The sequence below is a fragment of the Marmota monax genome, unplaced genomic scaffold, assembly GCF_021218885.2.
Source record: "Marmota monax isolate L192 unplaced genomic scaffold, Marmota_monax_Labrador192_F-V1.1 WCK01_AAM20220418_F8-fsc00102, whole genome shotgun sequence".
In the NCBI taxonomy this organism is placed as follows: Eukaryota; Metazoa; Chordata; class Mammalia; order Rodentia; family Sciuridae; genus Marmota; species Marmota monax.
In genome coordinates this window covers 6,184,680-6,200,092 of record NW_026692494.1, presented here as the reverse complement: position 1 = coordinate 6,200,092, position 15,413 = coordinate 6,184,680, and the positions used below count along the sequence as shown (strand labels likewise).

Here is a 15,413-nt window from a genome sequence, read left to right as displayed (position 1 = left end):
TCGGCTTGCGATATGGATTTATTTTTAGTGCATTATAGTTACACATATGCAGTTCGTGTTTATTTCAGTTCGTGTCATTTTCTGACATACTATTGATTTGCCTACTTTCGACGTCAACGCCTGTTGAACGCTCCCTCCCCCACTGCATAGGGGAACTGATTCTCAGATGTCCTTGCAGTGAGCCTCCCCTTAGCAATCTTGGTGCTGAATTGTCCTTTCCCCCGCGCAGTTACCCGTGAGAATCGTTTTATCGCCCTCATCGCCTCTCACCTCAAGAAAACTACAGCCCCCAGCAAGCATCGCGCTCGGGCGGTGACGTCTCAGCACCGACGTCGCGCGCAGCCTGTTGGGCGTCGTAGTGCGCGCGTGCGCACTCGCCGGAACTGCTGATCCCAGAAAGCCCTGCGCGTCGTCCTCTCGCCCTCCAGGCCGTCCCAGCCGCCCAAATCCGCTGTCTGCCGCCGCCGCCGCCATGCTTCCCTCCGCCCTGCTCCGCCGCGCGGGCTTGGGCCGCCTCGTGCGCCAGGCGCGCGCCTTCGCTGAGGCTGCCGCCGCCCCGGCTCCCGCCGCCGGCCCGGGTCAGATGTCCTTCACCTTCGCCTCCCCGACGCAGGTCCGGATCCCGCGCCCTCGCCGTTCGACCCGGCACCTGCGCTTCCAGCCCCAGGGGTCCGGCCTCCTTCCCGGCCCTCACGCCCACCCAACTCCTGAGCGGCCCCGAGACCGAGGTTCCCCCAGCTCGCGGGGTCGCAGGACCACTGTCCTGCTCCTCGGGCGCCCTAACTTCCTTTAAAGACCGCCCCGCCCCCTCCCCTACTGTCGGCACCCCAGTTTCGTATCCCCAGGCCGCTGACCGGTGGCCGACCTGTTTCCCTGGATCCGGACTCAGGTCCCCACACCTCCGTGCGGTCCCGAGGCTGAGCCCTCCCACCCTCGGAGCCGGTGGGGTTGCTGGACCTGGCGCTCTCGCTGTGGTTCTTAATCTGAACCCCGGCCCCTTCCTGAGCCCAATGCCCCACCTTCATCGGGCAGGTAGCTGGACCCCGCCCCCACCTTGGCTCCCTCCTGCACCCAGCTCCCAGGCTTTCTCTTCTCCCGAAACTAAGTTGTCTCCGGCTCCTCCCTGTCCAGCCTTCATGGATGCTTCTCTCTGGGAAAGGAACCGGGTGCTTCCCAGTCGCAGACAGTCCTACTTCCAGATGAACAAACTGCCCCAAGATCACGGGTAGTTTGGACAGTCTTTGTGACCTCTTCAGGGCTCGACCTTTCCCTGATGCTTTTCAGAGCAGTGAAGGTCAGGTATTTGGCCGCTCCTGAGGCTGTTCAGTTGACACATGCTTGCTCCTTTTGTTCTCTCCAGGTGTTCTTCAATGGTGCCAACGTCCGGCAGGTGGACGTGCCCACGCTGACTGGAGCCTTTGGCATTCTGGCAGCCCATGTGCCCACTCTGCAGGTCCTACGGCCAGGGCTGGTCGTGGTTCACGCAGAAGATGGCAGCACTACTAAATACTTTGGTTAGTCTGTGGGGGGCGCTGGGTAGAGGCCTTGGGTCTCCATTGGGCAGCCTGTCTGAACTAAGAAAAGCAAAGTTTGGTGGGTTTTTTTTTGTCATGGGTATGGGCACTGATGTGATCCTCAGAAATGCAGCAGGAAGCCGACTTAGTTCTGAAGTAGCCCTGTTCCTTCGGGTGGGAGTGGGGATGGGTGAACAGGTGCTGGAAGAGGATAGCTGTGTTGGGAGGGGTAATCAGCTTAGGGAAGGAAATGTGTTTGCATAGAAAGGAGTTGAGTCTGTGAAAGCCTTTCCCCAGTACCAGTTGTCACCATGAGTAGAACTGGGATTCAAAGCCAGAAGTGCATTTGACGTGGCCCTTGACCCAGGTTCAGCTTATGGGCTGGTAGGTTCAAGGGATGGCCTTGGTTTCCCTGCAGAGTTCTATGGTGTCATGAGTGTCCTTGGGTCTGTCTCCTATCCTCTTGGGGTATTTCTTCCTCTTCAGCCACCTGGTGTGCTGGGCCCTGGGACTGGTCCCATGGGACCACCTGGGCTAGCAGCTGTTGGCATGCTTGGGATGCAGACTTGGGTGTTTATGGAGCTCCTATCAGAGAGTTGGTGAGGCTGCCTGCATGGATGTGGTGGACTCAGGCCTTCCCTCCTGCTCCCCTCCACCCTGCAGTGAGCAGCGGTTCTATCACAGTTAATGCAGACTCCTCAGTGCAGTTACTGGCAGAAGAAGCTGTGACACTGGACATGTTGGACCTGGGGGTGAGTATGAAGTGGGTGGACACTGCAGCTTGGAGCAGGTGGGAGCTGTCCATGGGTTCCCCGGTTGCTGGGGAGGGAGCTCAGAGGAAGGGCAGGTGCTGGACTGGCATGCTGGCTCATCTTTCATCCCCTACCCACCTCCTGCAGGCCGCCAGGGCCAACTTGGAGAAGGCCCAGTCGGAGCTGTCAGGGGCAGCAGATGAGGCCACTCGGGCAGAGATCCAGATCCGAATCGAGGCCAATGAGGCCCTGGTGAAAGCCCTGGAATAGGCGGTGCATGCCCTTCACCAGCAGGGAATTTGAGGTCCTGGTCATTCGCTTGCTGAGACCACCAGGGGGTAGTGGTGCTGGCTCTGCCCAGGCTCTCAGGCCTGCCCCTCAGGTTATACCTGGGGCCACTACAGCCCTCAGCAGCTTTGGCAGGCCTGATGTGGGGTCTGTAACCCTGTAGGCTCTTCTTGCCAAGTCCCCCCATCCTAATGGGCCAACGACTCACCACCCCTGCCCCTGCAGAGCCTGAGACATTGATGCTCCCCAGCCCCTGCCCACATTAAAGGCCAGGAAGCCTGACTGTGCACTGGTTCTGTTGCTCTGCTTAAGGCTGTGGGGTCAGGGTCCTCCTTAGTTCATCCTGAGTGTTTCCTGTGGCTCTGTGAAATGCATGTCTGAACCTAAGGAAATAATCCCTTGAGGATACTCAGTAAACAGAGGCTTGGGAACATTGGTTGTGTGTGGGTCAACTCAAAAGGGCACAGCCTGCCTGGCTGGGTGGGGGTGGGCAAGGTGCCAACCTTCACCCGAAGAGGGTGGGAATAGGCAGAGGTTGACCACCAGGATAGGGAGGGAGGGAGCTCTTGGGGGATCAGGCTTGAACTAGGGGACAGGTTCCCCAGGCCTCTGCCAGGTTCTGGGTCTTCAGGCCCAGTGCTGTGATCCACCATCAACTCCAAGCCTTCCTGCTGCAGGGCCCTAGGAAGAGGCTGGCCCTACCTGCTCCCACAGAGGTCCCACTCTGGGCACACCCATCCTATGGGTGGCCCTGGCCTGGCCAGCTGCCCAATCTGGGTGGTGTCAGCACTTCTGTGGGCATCCAGGCTCCTAACTGGCTTCAGAGTGGAGCTGACCCAGAAGGGGGTGGATCTAGCACTGTCCTGCCAGGGTGCTGCCCCACCCGCTCTGAAACCCTGGGGGACTGACCCAGTGCTTGCCTGGCAACTGTGGGGCAGGGGTCTCAGCATCCCACATGCTCTCTCAGTAGGATAGGGAGGGGAGTGCAGGGTGAGCATATGGAGAGTCAGGGCCTGCTCATGTCATCGCAGCCACAGTAGTGACAGGGAAGTCATCTGTGGCCTGTCAGTACAGGGGCAGCTCACAGTGTGTCACAGCCTCGTGCAAGTGACTCCACGTCATGTCTGAACTTGGTGGGTTGGGGCCTCCTGGCATGCTCTGGGCCCTGGTGTGAGGGTCAGTGGGCGGGCCTTGGCATCCATCTATGTCTTGTTCTTTGGGGGCAAGGAGCTAGCCACTCCCTAGTAACTTGGGAACCTTGTGCTGGCCATGAGGTCATATGTGTGTCTTCCCTGCCCAGACCCCAGCCATTTCCTGCTCAGGTCCTGATGGGCCACCAGCATGCCTCATGCAACACCAAAGATAGCTGGGGCCCAGCAGGGGCTCAGCAGAAAGCTAGTATACCCCTCACCAGCAGAACCCCTTCCCCACATGAGGTAGAATACACCTTAGAGCCAGGCTTGGGGGACAAGCAGGGTAGAGTCAGAATGTAGAGGTAAAGATCCTTTCACAGTGGTAGGGTCTGGCCTGATAGGGACAGGTCAGAACATGGGTCTGTCTCCTACCTAGAAAGTGTACACTCAGTGCTTCAGGGATTCCTGGGACAAAGGACGCAGGGACAGGGGCACCACATGGGAAGGAAAGTCAGGAAGTAGAATGCCGGCCTTTATAAAATTTGGAACAGCACAAAGTATCTTATTCCCAAAGGACCTTTCTCTTTTCCAGGCTGAGTGCCTCAACACAATCCCTGTGTGTCTGATTCCATTCCCTACTGGCCTGAGGTCCTACAGCATTCGGGTGGCAGTGTCACCACCAGGCGGGCAGAAACCCGTCTACCCCACCAGCAACCCCCCAACTGCCCACCCATGGTAGGGAGGGTGGGAATAAGGTTAATGGGGCCAGGGATACACCGACACAATGGGCCCTGATTTCCAGGGTCCCCACTTCCTCTGCCACCAAAAGGTCCTAGGGCCAGCTCCCTGACCCAGCCTTGCCTCCCTCCTCCAATTCAGCCCCGTTTCCCTGGGCATGCAGTGGCTTCTGGGACCATGCTAAGCTGTTCCCATTCCCTGAGCATCTTTCTTGTGAGACAAACTCCTATTCATCTTTTAAAACTCAGCTCCAGGACTACTTTTCAAAGGTCCTCCCAGCTTTGCCTCTAGACCAGCTCTGATCCTGCAGGGCTGGGAGTGTCTGGCTGTGCCCAGTTTGTGTGTTAGGGGAGGCTGAGGCCAAGGGAGAGTTGGGTGGGAAATGGAGGGAAACCTGCAAAGCAACGGCCCTGGGAGGGGTGGATGAGGGGGAGGTGGAGAAGCCAGATAAGGAAGGAAACAGATAACTGGACAGAGGTGATGGGGTGGAGCCTGGGGTCTCCCTTCCCTGCAAGGGCAGAGGGAGCAGAACAGAGGGCTTCAAAGCTACCGGCCAGGGCATCCATGGAGAATCTGCAGACGAGCAACACTCCGTTTGTTCTGCTGGGTGGCCAGGTTCCTTATCCGTGAAATGGATGAATGCCCACCTTTACAAAGGCTAGGGCAAGCATGTGTGCATGTATTCTTGGAACAATGGCAATATGTTGTCCCTACAACTCCAGCGCCCAGAGTAAGCCGCTGGACTCTCATATCTCACTGTCTAAGACATCCTGTAGAAACAGGCTCAGAGAGGTCAGTTTCTCACTGAGCTCACACAACACAGCCAGGGGTGACCAACTGGGTCCAAGGTGAGCCTGACGCTGGATAATCGCTCCAGAAATGCCTTCTGAGGTCACCGTTGAGAGATGCTGGCGGCCAAGCTGCCAGGCAGCTGGCCCGAGCACCCCACTGCTTAGCAGGTGACTGGCCTGTTTTCCTGGATCCTGGCCGCTGACTCAGGCACCTCTTCCCGTTCTCCCCCACGCGGGCGCCCCCAGGCGGAAGCACCCGGTCCTGGCCGTCGGAAAGGGGGCGGGGCAGGAAGCCCGTCTGTTCGCCCCAAAAGCCAGCCTACGGGTGTGCAGAGTTCATGGCCCTGGCCCCCTGCTCAGTGGCATTCCAGGAGAAACACCCATTTACAGAGAGAAGCCTGGAGGCCGGTGTCCCGGTACGACTGCGCCCGGGGGCCTCGGTCAGCAGGCAGGGGCGGGGGCCAGCTGCGTCACCGCCCGCCAGGCCCCCCCCGCCCCCTACCCGCCCAAACTCCACCCCGAGGGAAGGCGGCGCAGATAAAGGCTCGGGGGCCGCCCGCTCGGCCCCAGACTGGCCCGGGCACTTGATACAAGGCCTCCCGCGTGGGTTCACTCGGAACTGTAGGACACAGGACAGGCCACGCCCGGTGAGTGGGGGGCGGGACCTCGCTGTTTGGAGAGGGGTATCTACTTTATACTACCTGGTCGCCCCTACTTTTCTTTGTTCTTGGGGCCGACAGGGCTTCAGATGCCCCCGGCCTGGGAAGCCCACCCGGTTGTGGAGTAGGAGGGGCTCCTAGCAAGAGGCATCGCCCGGGCGGGACCACAACCCCCGCCCCGCCCCCCCGGGCACTCCCCTTTCCCCGCGAGTGACCTTGAACTAGTTGCTGCTCCGGTTTCAGTTTCTCAGATTGCAGTTCTATTCTCCGCACGTAGTACGCTCGGTCCCTTATCGCGGTCACCTGCAGACTCGCAGTCTCGGTGTCCATTATCCTGTCCAGGCTCCGTAGAGCCCCCTCCCCCGGGACTTGGCGCAGCGTTCCCGGGAGGGCCGGCAGAGGGCGCTCTGACGCTGCTGACTCACCGCAGCATCCAGCGCTACGCTCGGGCGCAGCCCGGGACGCCGCGTCGCGTCACGTCACGGCTCGGGAGGGCGCGTCTCGGGAAACGGGCCGGGGCCGAGGGAATTGGGAGGAGGGCACCAGAACGCGAGGTAGTACCGGTTCGAGAGGGGTACACCAGACTGCGGCCACGTCACCGAGGTGACAGGCCTACTCCCTGGCCACGCCCAGTTCTCCGCACCCACCCAGGAAGGGGCAGGACAGGGGACTGGCGGGTCCCGGCGGGCCGCTGGGCCTGGGAACCCTGCCACGAGGCGCGGGGTTCAGGCTCCCGCTTCCGCTGGCGGCTGCTTCCCGGACGGACGCTGTGGGGCGGCCCCACAATTTCCTGCCCCTCCCGGCGCCGGGAACAATGGCCCTCGCCCCCTCCCCACGCCCTGGCGGCTCCCGCGAGGACCAGTGGGGGAGGAAGCCTAAACCCGGGCCCGAGCCCGCGCCCCTCGGGCCCGCCCGCCCTTTGTTGCGGACTCCGAGCCTTATGAATGGCTGGGGGCGCAGGCGGGGGCGCGGGGGCGGAACCGGAGCGGTGCCAGCCCCACCCCCGCCGCGCTCCCATTGGTTGCCCAGGCAGCGGGGGCAGGGCGAAGGGTTGGGCGTACTGCCACGTGGGGCAGCGCCGCGGCGGTTCCCATTGGCTAAGGAGCGCGGCCGACTGGGCGTTCGGTTCGTGCTGATTGGTCGGCACGGGGCCGGCGGAGTAAGTAGTGAATGGGAGGGGGCGGCAGCCCCGCCCCTTGAAACGTTGATACATTATAACTTTTTTTTTCTTGTTACTTTCACCCCCAGATCCTGTGAGCCGCGGCTGCGGCGGCTGTTGCTAAGGGAGGGGACGCTTGAGGTAGCGCGACCCGAACTGCAGAGGCATAGAGCGCACACGGCCAAGGAACCCCCTCCTCCAGGACCCTCCCCGCGCCGCGTCCCGGCCGCCCCCCATCCCTTCTCACTCTTGAAGAAGCCTCTATCGCAGACCCCAACCCGGAGCGCGCCCCGAAAAGCCGACGCGATCGACCCCGGAACGCCTCTCGGATTCTTTATTGCTGATCAGCCTTCCACCACTGGGATCTTCAGGGTCACGCGTGCCGCCCCCTCCTCCAGCCCCCAGCGCCGGGAGAAAGGAACACAAATCCGGGGAGTTCCCGCCCCGGCCCTGTGGACGCGGCGAGGATTGGCGGCACCCCGCGGACCCCAGCCCCCCCAGCGCGCGCCGGGGATGGAGCCGCAGCCCGGCGGCGCCCGGAGCTGCCGGCGCGGTGCCCCCGGCGGCGCCTGCGAGCTGGGCCCTGCGGCCGAGGCGGCGCCCATGAGCCTGGCCATCCACAGCACGACCGGGACCCGTTACGACTTGTCGGTGCCGCCGGACGAGACAGTGGAAGGGCTGCGCAAACGGCTGTCCCAGCGACTCAAAGTGCCCAAGGAGCGCTTGGCGCTGCTCCACAAAGACACGTAGGTACCGCGCGCCGCCCCCGCCCGTGCGCCCCCGGCGCCGGGCCGCCCCCTCGGGCTCGGGCCCCCGGGCGGGAACAAAGAGCGCGCCGCGCAAGGAAGCAGGGGGCGGCCAGACTGGAGGGGGGGCGCTGCGCGCTCTCGGGCGCCCTCTGCTCGGCCTCGACTGCCTCGGCCTCCTCCCTCGCCGGGGGTCGCCGCACAAAAGCCGAGGCGAGAGTGCCCAGAGGGGTTTCCTTGCCTCCCCTCGGTGGAAGCAGGCGTCCTGGGGCAACACGGAGGTCTCAGCTACGAGAGTGGGAGCCACAGCCATTCTCTCTTTCGCTTGTGTCCTCACCAGCTTCCGTATCTGCTCAGCTGCCCCCTCTACTCCTGGCTGTCTCCCCCACCTTGTGTCTCTGCCCCCCTTTGTTCTCGACTCTCAGCGCTCCCTGCAGCCTCCCCCTCCCTCCTGGTATTTAAATCGTCTCCAGGCCCGGCAGTCCCCCCCCCCACCGCGGGCCTCCGGGGACAGGCAATGTCCATCCCCAGCGGAGGGGCCCCGGTGGGGGAGGGGCGGGAGGAGGAGGGTCTCCTTTGTCTGAGCGGCGGCGGCCTGCGCCAGGGAGGGGATGGAGGGGTAGCCTCGCCCCAAGCAGCCCCCCAAGGCTTCACCCAGAGCTGAAGGCCCTCGGTTCCTATAAAGAGAGGCCTGGGCAAGAGTTAGTGAATCCTAGGCAGGGGTTGCCCTGAGGGGTGCGGAGGATTGTGGCAAAGGGCATATGAGTGCCCAGTTGATGCGAAAGTGCCTTGTTGAGCAGCAGAAGGGGTGCCCCAGTCGGAAGATGGGGATCGTGGGAGATCTGAGCTTCCAGGATGGGAGCTCCCAAGGCCAAGGAATCTCCCCACACGCGCCACCGGGATCTGGAAGCTGGGAACGGGTGGAGGCAGAAAGGACTCCTGTCTCTCATTCCCCTCCCCCCCCTCCCTGCGGCACACACACAGCCCTCCTCCCCCGCGGCCGCTGCTTCCGCGTCCCAGTGTTGTCTCTGCCGTCTCACCGTCTTCCTTCCTCCCCGCAGCCGGCTCAGTTCGGGGAAGCTGCAGGAGTTTGGCGTGGGGGATGGCAGCAAGCTGACTTTGGTGCCCACCGTGGAAGCGGGCCTCATGGTAAATGGCTGTGGGCGGTGTGTCCTGGAGGCCCTACAGACCTCAGACCCTGCTCCCACACACACAGACGGTGGTGGGCTGTCCACCATCACTGCCAGTGCACAGCCTCCTCCCCTGTAGGGCAGTCCACCCCAGCCTGCAGGGCCCTCCCCACCCCTGCTCAAACCCACTGTGCCAAACCCACACTTAGGCGGGGTCCTCCTTCCTCTCTTTGTAGTCCCAGGCCTCAAGGCCGGAGCAGTCTGTCATGCAAGCCCTAGAGAGCCTCACAGAGACCCAGGTAAGACCTGCGCCAGCCCCTTCCTAATCTGCAGGCAGGCCATCCCAGAGAGCCTGGGTTGTCTGTGCTCCCCAGAGGCCTGTGGGGGTGGGGAGGGACACCTGCCTGGTGCCAGCTTGGCCTGGTCACCTTGCTTCCTCTTCCTGCCCCCCACTCGCCACCTGACCTTGAGGTTCTCTCCCACGGTGGCTGCCATGAGGGGGAAGGGGCTGAGTTTCTCTGAGCCTGTCTGCCTGAGGGATGACCTTGGCCCAGAGCTCACTCAGAGCCTGTCTCCAGCCTAGCATTAGGTCCCTCCCCTTCCAGAGACCCAGTCCCCAAGCCAGTGAGGCTTTCCCAAAGGGATGGGCCAGTTTCTTTTTTTAACATTTGTGCTGTGGTGCAGAGTGGTGGCCAGCCAGGGTGACACTCCTTCCGCTTTCCTGACCCCCATTGCAAGGGGGTGGGGAGTCACCACAGCACCCCCCCTTCCTCTCTCTGGCCTTTGTTCTCTGCCCCAAGGGGGGGGGCCAGGGGCAGGCAGCCCGGGGCCAGGGAGGCCTCCACAGGATGTTGGGAAACGTTTAGTAGGCAGCCAGGAGGTGGGCTGGGGCGGCCTGAGTCTGGCTCCAGGTCTTGCCCAGGCCTTTTCCCCCTCCTCCTATCCTCATTTTCTTGGCTGAGGCTGGGCACTCCCCAGAAAAGGGCCCTGGCCACCTCCCAGCAGGGTGACACAGGCCTCAGCAAGCTGCCAGGGTGGGGGAGCAGGCTACTGCCCGCCCCAGCAAGGGGGTGGGCAGGTTCCCGGGCCTCCCCGGTCTGGCCACAGGAAACCTGCTCGGCGGCTTTGGTCTTCCCTCCTGCTGCCCCAAGGCCCTCGCCCCCTTCTTGACACGTAGCATCCTGCCTTTCAAGCAGCACAGAGGAGGGGGGCTGAGGGGCTAGGAGCTGCTGGTGGTCTGCCATCATGGGGGTGGCTGTGGGATGGGGGTAACAGGGGCTGGGGGCCGGGGTGGAGGCTGCAGGTGATTTCCTGGGGCAAGTGTGAACTGCTCCCTGCAACCTGATGGGGGCTGCGGTTGGTTGGGTTGGCAGGGGGGCCGGGCATGATTGGTTCACATCCTCCCTGGGTGCCTGCGTCAGGAGGGAGATGGGGGGGCACTGGGCGAGTGACTGGGCTCCCCGGGCTGCTTCCCTGCCTGGCACCAAATCATGCCCGCCCATTCGCCCTCCCCAGGGAGGAAGTTGCTGGGCGGGCAGAGCTAGGGGGCTCCAGCTGCTCTGGGAAGCCACCCCAGGGCCCTGCCTGCCAGGGGTCTTGAGCAGAGGGTGCTGTGCAGACTGGTCAGGGTGGGGCTGTGCCCTGCCTCCTCTCCCCCTCCTCAGCCCCCAGCAGAGAGGATTGCGCCAGCCAGCCACTGCCAGAAGAGCAGGGAGGGAGTTCTGGGAGGCGGTCGGCTCTGAGTCATCCAGTCTATGTCACTTCTCAGAAACCTCCGCCCCCCCATCCCTGTCCCTGGGGAGAAAAAGGCTCTGGGCCAGGCCCCAGAAGGGGGTTTGTTGTAGATAGGGTCAGATACACTTACTCATGAGTCCACCGCCACAGAGGGGCAGGTCTGAGGGTTCCTGGTCACCAGGGTGTGTTGAGGGCCCTGGGGACATAGGCTCTGGGGACCTCTTTAGGCCCCCTTGGCCTCCACCCCGCCCAGGACAGATAAATATTTATCTTGAGAAAGCAAAGGTTAGGAGGAAGGATTGTCCAGGAATTCCGCCCACTCACTGGCTGGGTGATTTAGCTAGGAGGGGCCCTGAGACCCGCCCCTCTCCCACATTCTCAGGAAGAAAGGGTTTGGGGATCCAGGAGGATGGGGAAGGAGATGAGGTGAGGGTTATTTGAGGGCAGTGACCGCCAGCTGGGCCCCACCCCCTCTGACCTCAGTTTCCCCTTGAAAGAACCAAGTTGGCCAGGGAGGGCCAGGCCCCCGTCTGACCCGCCTCTGTCCCCCACAGCCCTCAGCAGTGCCTGGGCCGGGCCGGGCTGGCGGAGGCGGCTTCCGGAAATACAGATTCATTTTATTTAAGCGTCCGTGGCACCGACAGGGACCCCAGAGCCCAGAGAGGGGCGGCGAGAGGCCCCAGGTCACACGATGAGGGGGGCTGGGCTGGGCTGGGCTGGGGGCGCCACAGACAAGGGCCCCCCAGCTGAAGGGTCCCTCTTTTGGCAGGTCAGTGACTTCTTGTCTGGTCGCTCACCACTGACCCTGGCTCTTCGCGTGGGAGACCACATGATGTTCGTCCAGCTGCAGTTGGCCGCCCAGCACGCCCCCCTGCAACACAGGCACGTGCTCGCTGCTGCCGCCGCCGCCGCCCGTGGAGACCCCAGCTTAGCTACCCCGGTGTCCTCTTCCTGCCGGCCAGTGTCCAGTGCTGCCCGTGTCCCCCCAGTGCCCACCAGCCCTCCTACATCCCCCTCACCTGTCACAGCTGGCTCCTTCCGATCCCACGCAGCCTCCACCTGCCCTGAGGTGAGAATGGGGAGGGGTGTCTTTGGAACCTGAAGGGATGGGCTTGGAGACCACAGGGCTCTGCCCCCAGAGGCATCCTGTGGGTCAGCTCTGGCACCTGACCTGGGCCCCGTGCCTGTATGCTTCCTCCTACCAGCAGATGGATTGCTCCCCTGCTGCCAGCAGCAGTGTCAGCCCTGGGGCCAGCACTGCGTCCACCCCAGGGGGCAGCCCTACTCCCCGATCCCGTAAACCCGGCGCCGTCATTGAGAGCTTCGTGAACCATGCCCCAGGGGTCTTCTCAGGGACCTTCTCTGGTAGGTGTCATGTCACACGAGGCTGTGTATGCCCAACTTCACGTACCCGTGCAGTCACATCCACGCCCACCGTGACAGTCACACGGGGCTGAGAGTGCTGCACGCGCCTCCCCCTTCCCCAGGAACCTCCAGGCATACAAGTGCCTGTCCCTGGGCAGGTCAGGTGACCTGACCCCAAGACCCACCTCATGCCTGAACACAGGTGCCTGGGGGCATCCTGCCAGCTCAAAGCCACTTTCCCCTGCAGGCACGCTGCATCCCAACTGCCAGGACAGCAGTGGGCGGCCACGGCGGGACATTGGCACCATCCTGCAGATCCTCAATGACCTCCTGAGCGCCACAAGGCACTACCAGGGCATGCCCCCCTCGCTGACCCAGCTCCGCTGCCACGCCCAGTGCTCGCCTGCCTCGCCAGCCCCTGACCTCGCCCCTAAAACTACCTCCTGCGAGAAGCTGGCGGCAGTGCCCCCGGCCTCCTTGCTGCAGGGTCAGAGCCAGATCCGCATGTGCAAGCCCCCTGGTGAGTGCCGACTCTCAAGGCCCCTCTGTGTGCTGGTGGGCACAGGCAGCAGCTGACCTGCCTGGGGGTCCAAGGGCCAGCAGCTGCCGGACCCCCCAGCTCCGCCCAGCCAGGAGAGAAGGAGCCGTGTGTGTGTCGGGGCACAAAGTGTCCTTGTGTGCTCCCAAGGGGGCTCCGGCCCCGCTTCCTCCTCGCCCCCCAGGCACCCGGTCCAGATGGTGTTTGGCGCCTGCATGAATGACTCAGTTCTGGCAGGCGAGGCAGGGCCAAAGGGCCCCCAGCGTTGAGGACTTGGGAAAGCAAGGAGCCCCCCTAATCACCGCCCCCCACCCACTGTTTCCCAGCGGCTGGTTTACTCCCCATCAAAATTCCATGAATCCTGGCCACTGTTCTGCCCATCGGGCATTCTGGCCATCAGTCAGTCTCCACAGCCCTGGGAATAAAAACTGGAAACTGAGGCATGAGCACAGTGTTTTCCTGGGCCACAGATGCAGCCACAGGCATTCAAGTTCTAGTTGGGTCCCTGAGTGACTCTTACCTAAGTGCAGAGCCCTCCCCATCAGAGCCCTGGCCCCCAGGCCACAGCACACCTGGGGGGCCTGGACCTTAGTAACCACAGGATGCTAACCCTCTGCAGGGGACCGACTCCGGCAGACTGAGAACCGAGCCACGCGCTGCAAGGTGGAGCGGCTGCAGCTCCTACTGCAGCAGAAGAGGCTGCGCAGGAAGGCCCGGCGGGATGCCCGCGGCCCCTACCACTGGCCACCCACCCGGAAGGCCGGACGCAGTGACAGCAGCAGCAGTGCAGGAGGCGGCAGCACCGGCGAGGCTGCGGGCCTGGGCCTCGACTTTGAGGACTCGGTGTGGAAGCCAGAGGTCAACCCTGACATCCAGTCGGAGTTCGTGGTGGCCTAGGATCTGGCACCCTCGCCCCGTGGCCTTGCCCGGGCAGCCCAGACCCCCAGAGCCACAGCTCAGCTCTGGAGGGCAGGCGGCCACCTCCCCGCCCACCCCCAGCCTTTCTTTTTCACAGCCTCACCCTGATGGCACCTCCTGCTTCTCTAGAACCATGCCCACCTCTTCCTCCTTCGCCATCCCCAGCCTCTCTGCTGGGTCCTCCCCTCCCACCTTCCCCAGCTCCAAATATGTAGCAGCCTTTCCAGATGGCTGAGAGAGGGAGACGGAAGCCGCCCCCACCCCTTCCGCTCTGCCTTCCTCCCCTCCCACCCTCACCTCCCCCCACCCTATTCAGGTTTAAGTCAAAAAAAGTAGATGCCTCATGATGCACTTTACAGATAGGGGAGGGGCTGTGAAGAGGAGAGTCCATCCCACCCCCACTGCAGACTTTGGCCTGCACCCCGGGCCAGCAGGACCCAGACAGACGGGACCCAGTGTCCCGGGGAGCGAAGCCACAGGGGACTGTCTCTCTTCCACCTCTGCCCTTTCCCTCTTGGTCTTTCTCCATGTGAAGCTGGTTCAGCATGGGTCTGGCCAGGGGCTGCGCTGGGTCTGGGCCGGGCCTCGAGACTTTCCTGGCTGGAAAGCAGACAGGGAAGAGCCCACCCGCCCTCTCCAGTGACTGGCCACAGCCGTGCTGTTCTGCCCCACCCCTTGCCCTGACCTCCCTCCTGAGCTTGGGGACTATTTATAGACTATTAATTTTCTGACTGAGCCAATAGTGGTTGGGAGCTTGAAGAACTGGGAGAGAAATGGTGGTGGGTGGGGGGCACCCCCACGCCTTCCTTCCAGCCCAACCTGAGGGATGTGGGACTGTGGACTGCTGGGGCCTCTCCTGCCCAGCATGGGGAGGGGGTGCTGAGCTGTGAATGCCCTGGTGGGGGCAAGTGTAGCATTAACCCCCCTGGGGTCCGCTGCTGGTCTAACTGGGACCCTCCCCACTCAGCGCCCAGGCCCGGCAGGTCTCTGGCCCTAGGGACTGAGGGAGAAACCCCTTGCTGGGGCCATTTCAAAGGGGGTGGATTTTTGGTTTTCCCACATTTTTTATTTTTTTAGTGACGGGGTGTTTTGGCCCTGCTGCCCCCACCTGTCAGTCTAGTCCTGGCCGCCTGTCCACCCTTGTTCTGTAGGTGAGACCCCAGGTCCTTGTCCCTTCCTGTGTTCAAAGTTAATGGTTTCAGATGTGAACATCACGTGTTAACTGTAGCTGTAAATTTTTTTGTGGGGGGTGGGTGGGTAGGGAGGGGTCCCAGAGGGTAGAGGTCACGGATTTGGTTTGTTTTTATTTTTGTTTTTTCCAAAAAAAGAAAAAAGAAAAAAAGAGGAGAAGGGAGGGGTACATTTTGTTTTTTGAAGAACTGTCTTGGATACCTATTTAAATGTGTGTTCTGTTTTGTTTTTTAACAATTTTTAAATAATGTCTGTGCCTCTGCGGGTCTGAGGGTGGAGGCCCCAGGCAGGAAACGGCCCATAGCCCTGTGCCCTCCCAGGGCCCCCCAAGCAAGCATTACCTGCCCTGGAGATGGGGCTGTGGGAGTGCCGCCCCGCGTGAGTCTCCTGTATGAAACAAATTGAAAAGACCTGCACAAGCACCGGGACTTCAAGTAATAAACAGAAGGAAACAGAGTCTGGTTCTGCCTGTCAGTGGGGGGCGGGGGGGCCCTGGCATCCTTCCTGGTTCTCACACCCTCTCCCCAGCTCTGGGGTAGGCAGGAAGCCACTAGGGCAGTGAAGGGAGGAGCCGGCCACTTCCTGGTACCCAGGGCCGGAAGTCCCTCAGGGTGTGGGCATGGACCTGCTTGCCCATTGCTACCTACCCAGTGCAGGGACCCTGCTCCTCTCAGTTCTGCAGTGGGTAATGGGAACAGGACTTGGGAGTCTGTATCTAGGGAGACCTGAGTTTGACCCCGACACTAGTGGCTCCAGC

At 62.3% G+C, this 15,413-nt stretch overlaps 2 protein-coding genes and 1 long non-coding RNA gene across 6 annotated transcripts; 2 read left to right on the top strand and 1 right to left on the bottom strand.

Annotated features, from left to right (window-relative positions):
• LOC124092581 (uncharacterized) lies at positions 1-6,775 on the bottom strand. Its single transcript, XR_006851646.1, has 2 exons — positions 6,091-6,775; positions 1-1,574 (listed from the first exon to the last, which is right to left on the bottom strand). It is a non-coding gene; the product is annotated as an uncharacterized LOC124092581 (long non-coding RNA).
• Positions 473-2,836, top strand: Atp5f1d (ATP synthase F1 subunit delta). The gene is made up of 4 exons (XM_046444354.2): positions 473-613; positions 1,361-1,514; positions 2,178-2,266; positions 2,414-2,836. The coding sequence occupies exons 1-4, from the start codon at positions 473-475 to the stop codon at positions 2,534-2,536; spliced, it is 507 nt and encodes a 168-aa protein (XP_046300310.1). The 3' UTR covers positions 2,537-2,836.
• Positions 5,720-15,112, top strand: Midn (midnolin). Of its 4 annotated transcripts, none has more exons than XM_046444351.2 (9): positions 5,720-5,863; positions 7,124-7,780; positions 8,842-8,929; positions 9,147-9,209; positions 11,199-11,327; positions 11,414-11,713; positions 11,853-12,009; positions 12,257-12,529; positions 13,167-15,112. In XM_046444351.2, the coding sequence occupies exons 2-9, from the start codon at positions 7,548-7,550 to the stop codon at positions 13,442-13,444; spliced, it is 1,521 nt and encodes a 506-aa protein (XP_046300307.1). In that variant the 5' UTR covers positions 5,720-5,863; positions 7,124-7,547; the 3' UTR covers positions 13,445-15,112. The 4 variants fall into 4 exon arrangements, with proteins under 4 accessions (XP_046300307.1, XP_046300306.1, XP_046300309.1 ...); XM_046444350.2 differs by having other exon boundaries at positions 11,850-12,009; XM_046444353.2 differs by lacking the exon at positions 11,199-11,327.
• The last annotated feature ends 301 nt before the right edge of the window (positions 15,113-15,413 follow it).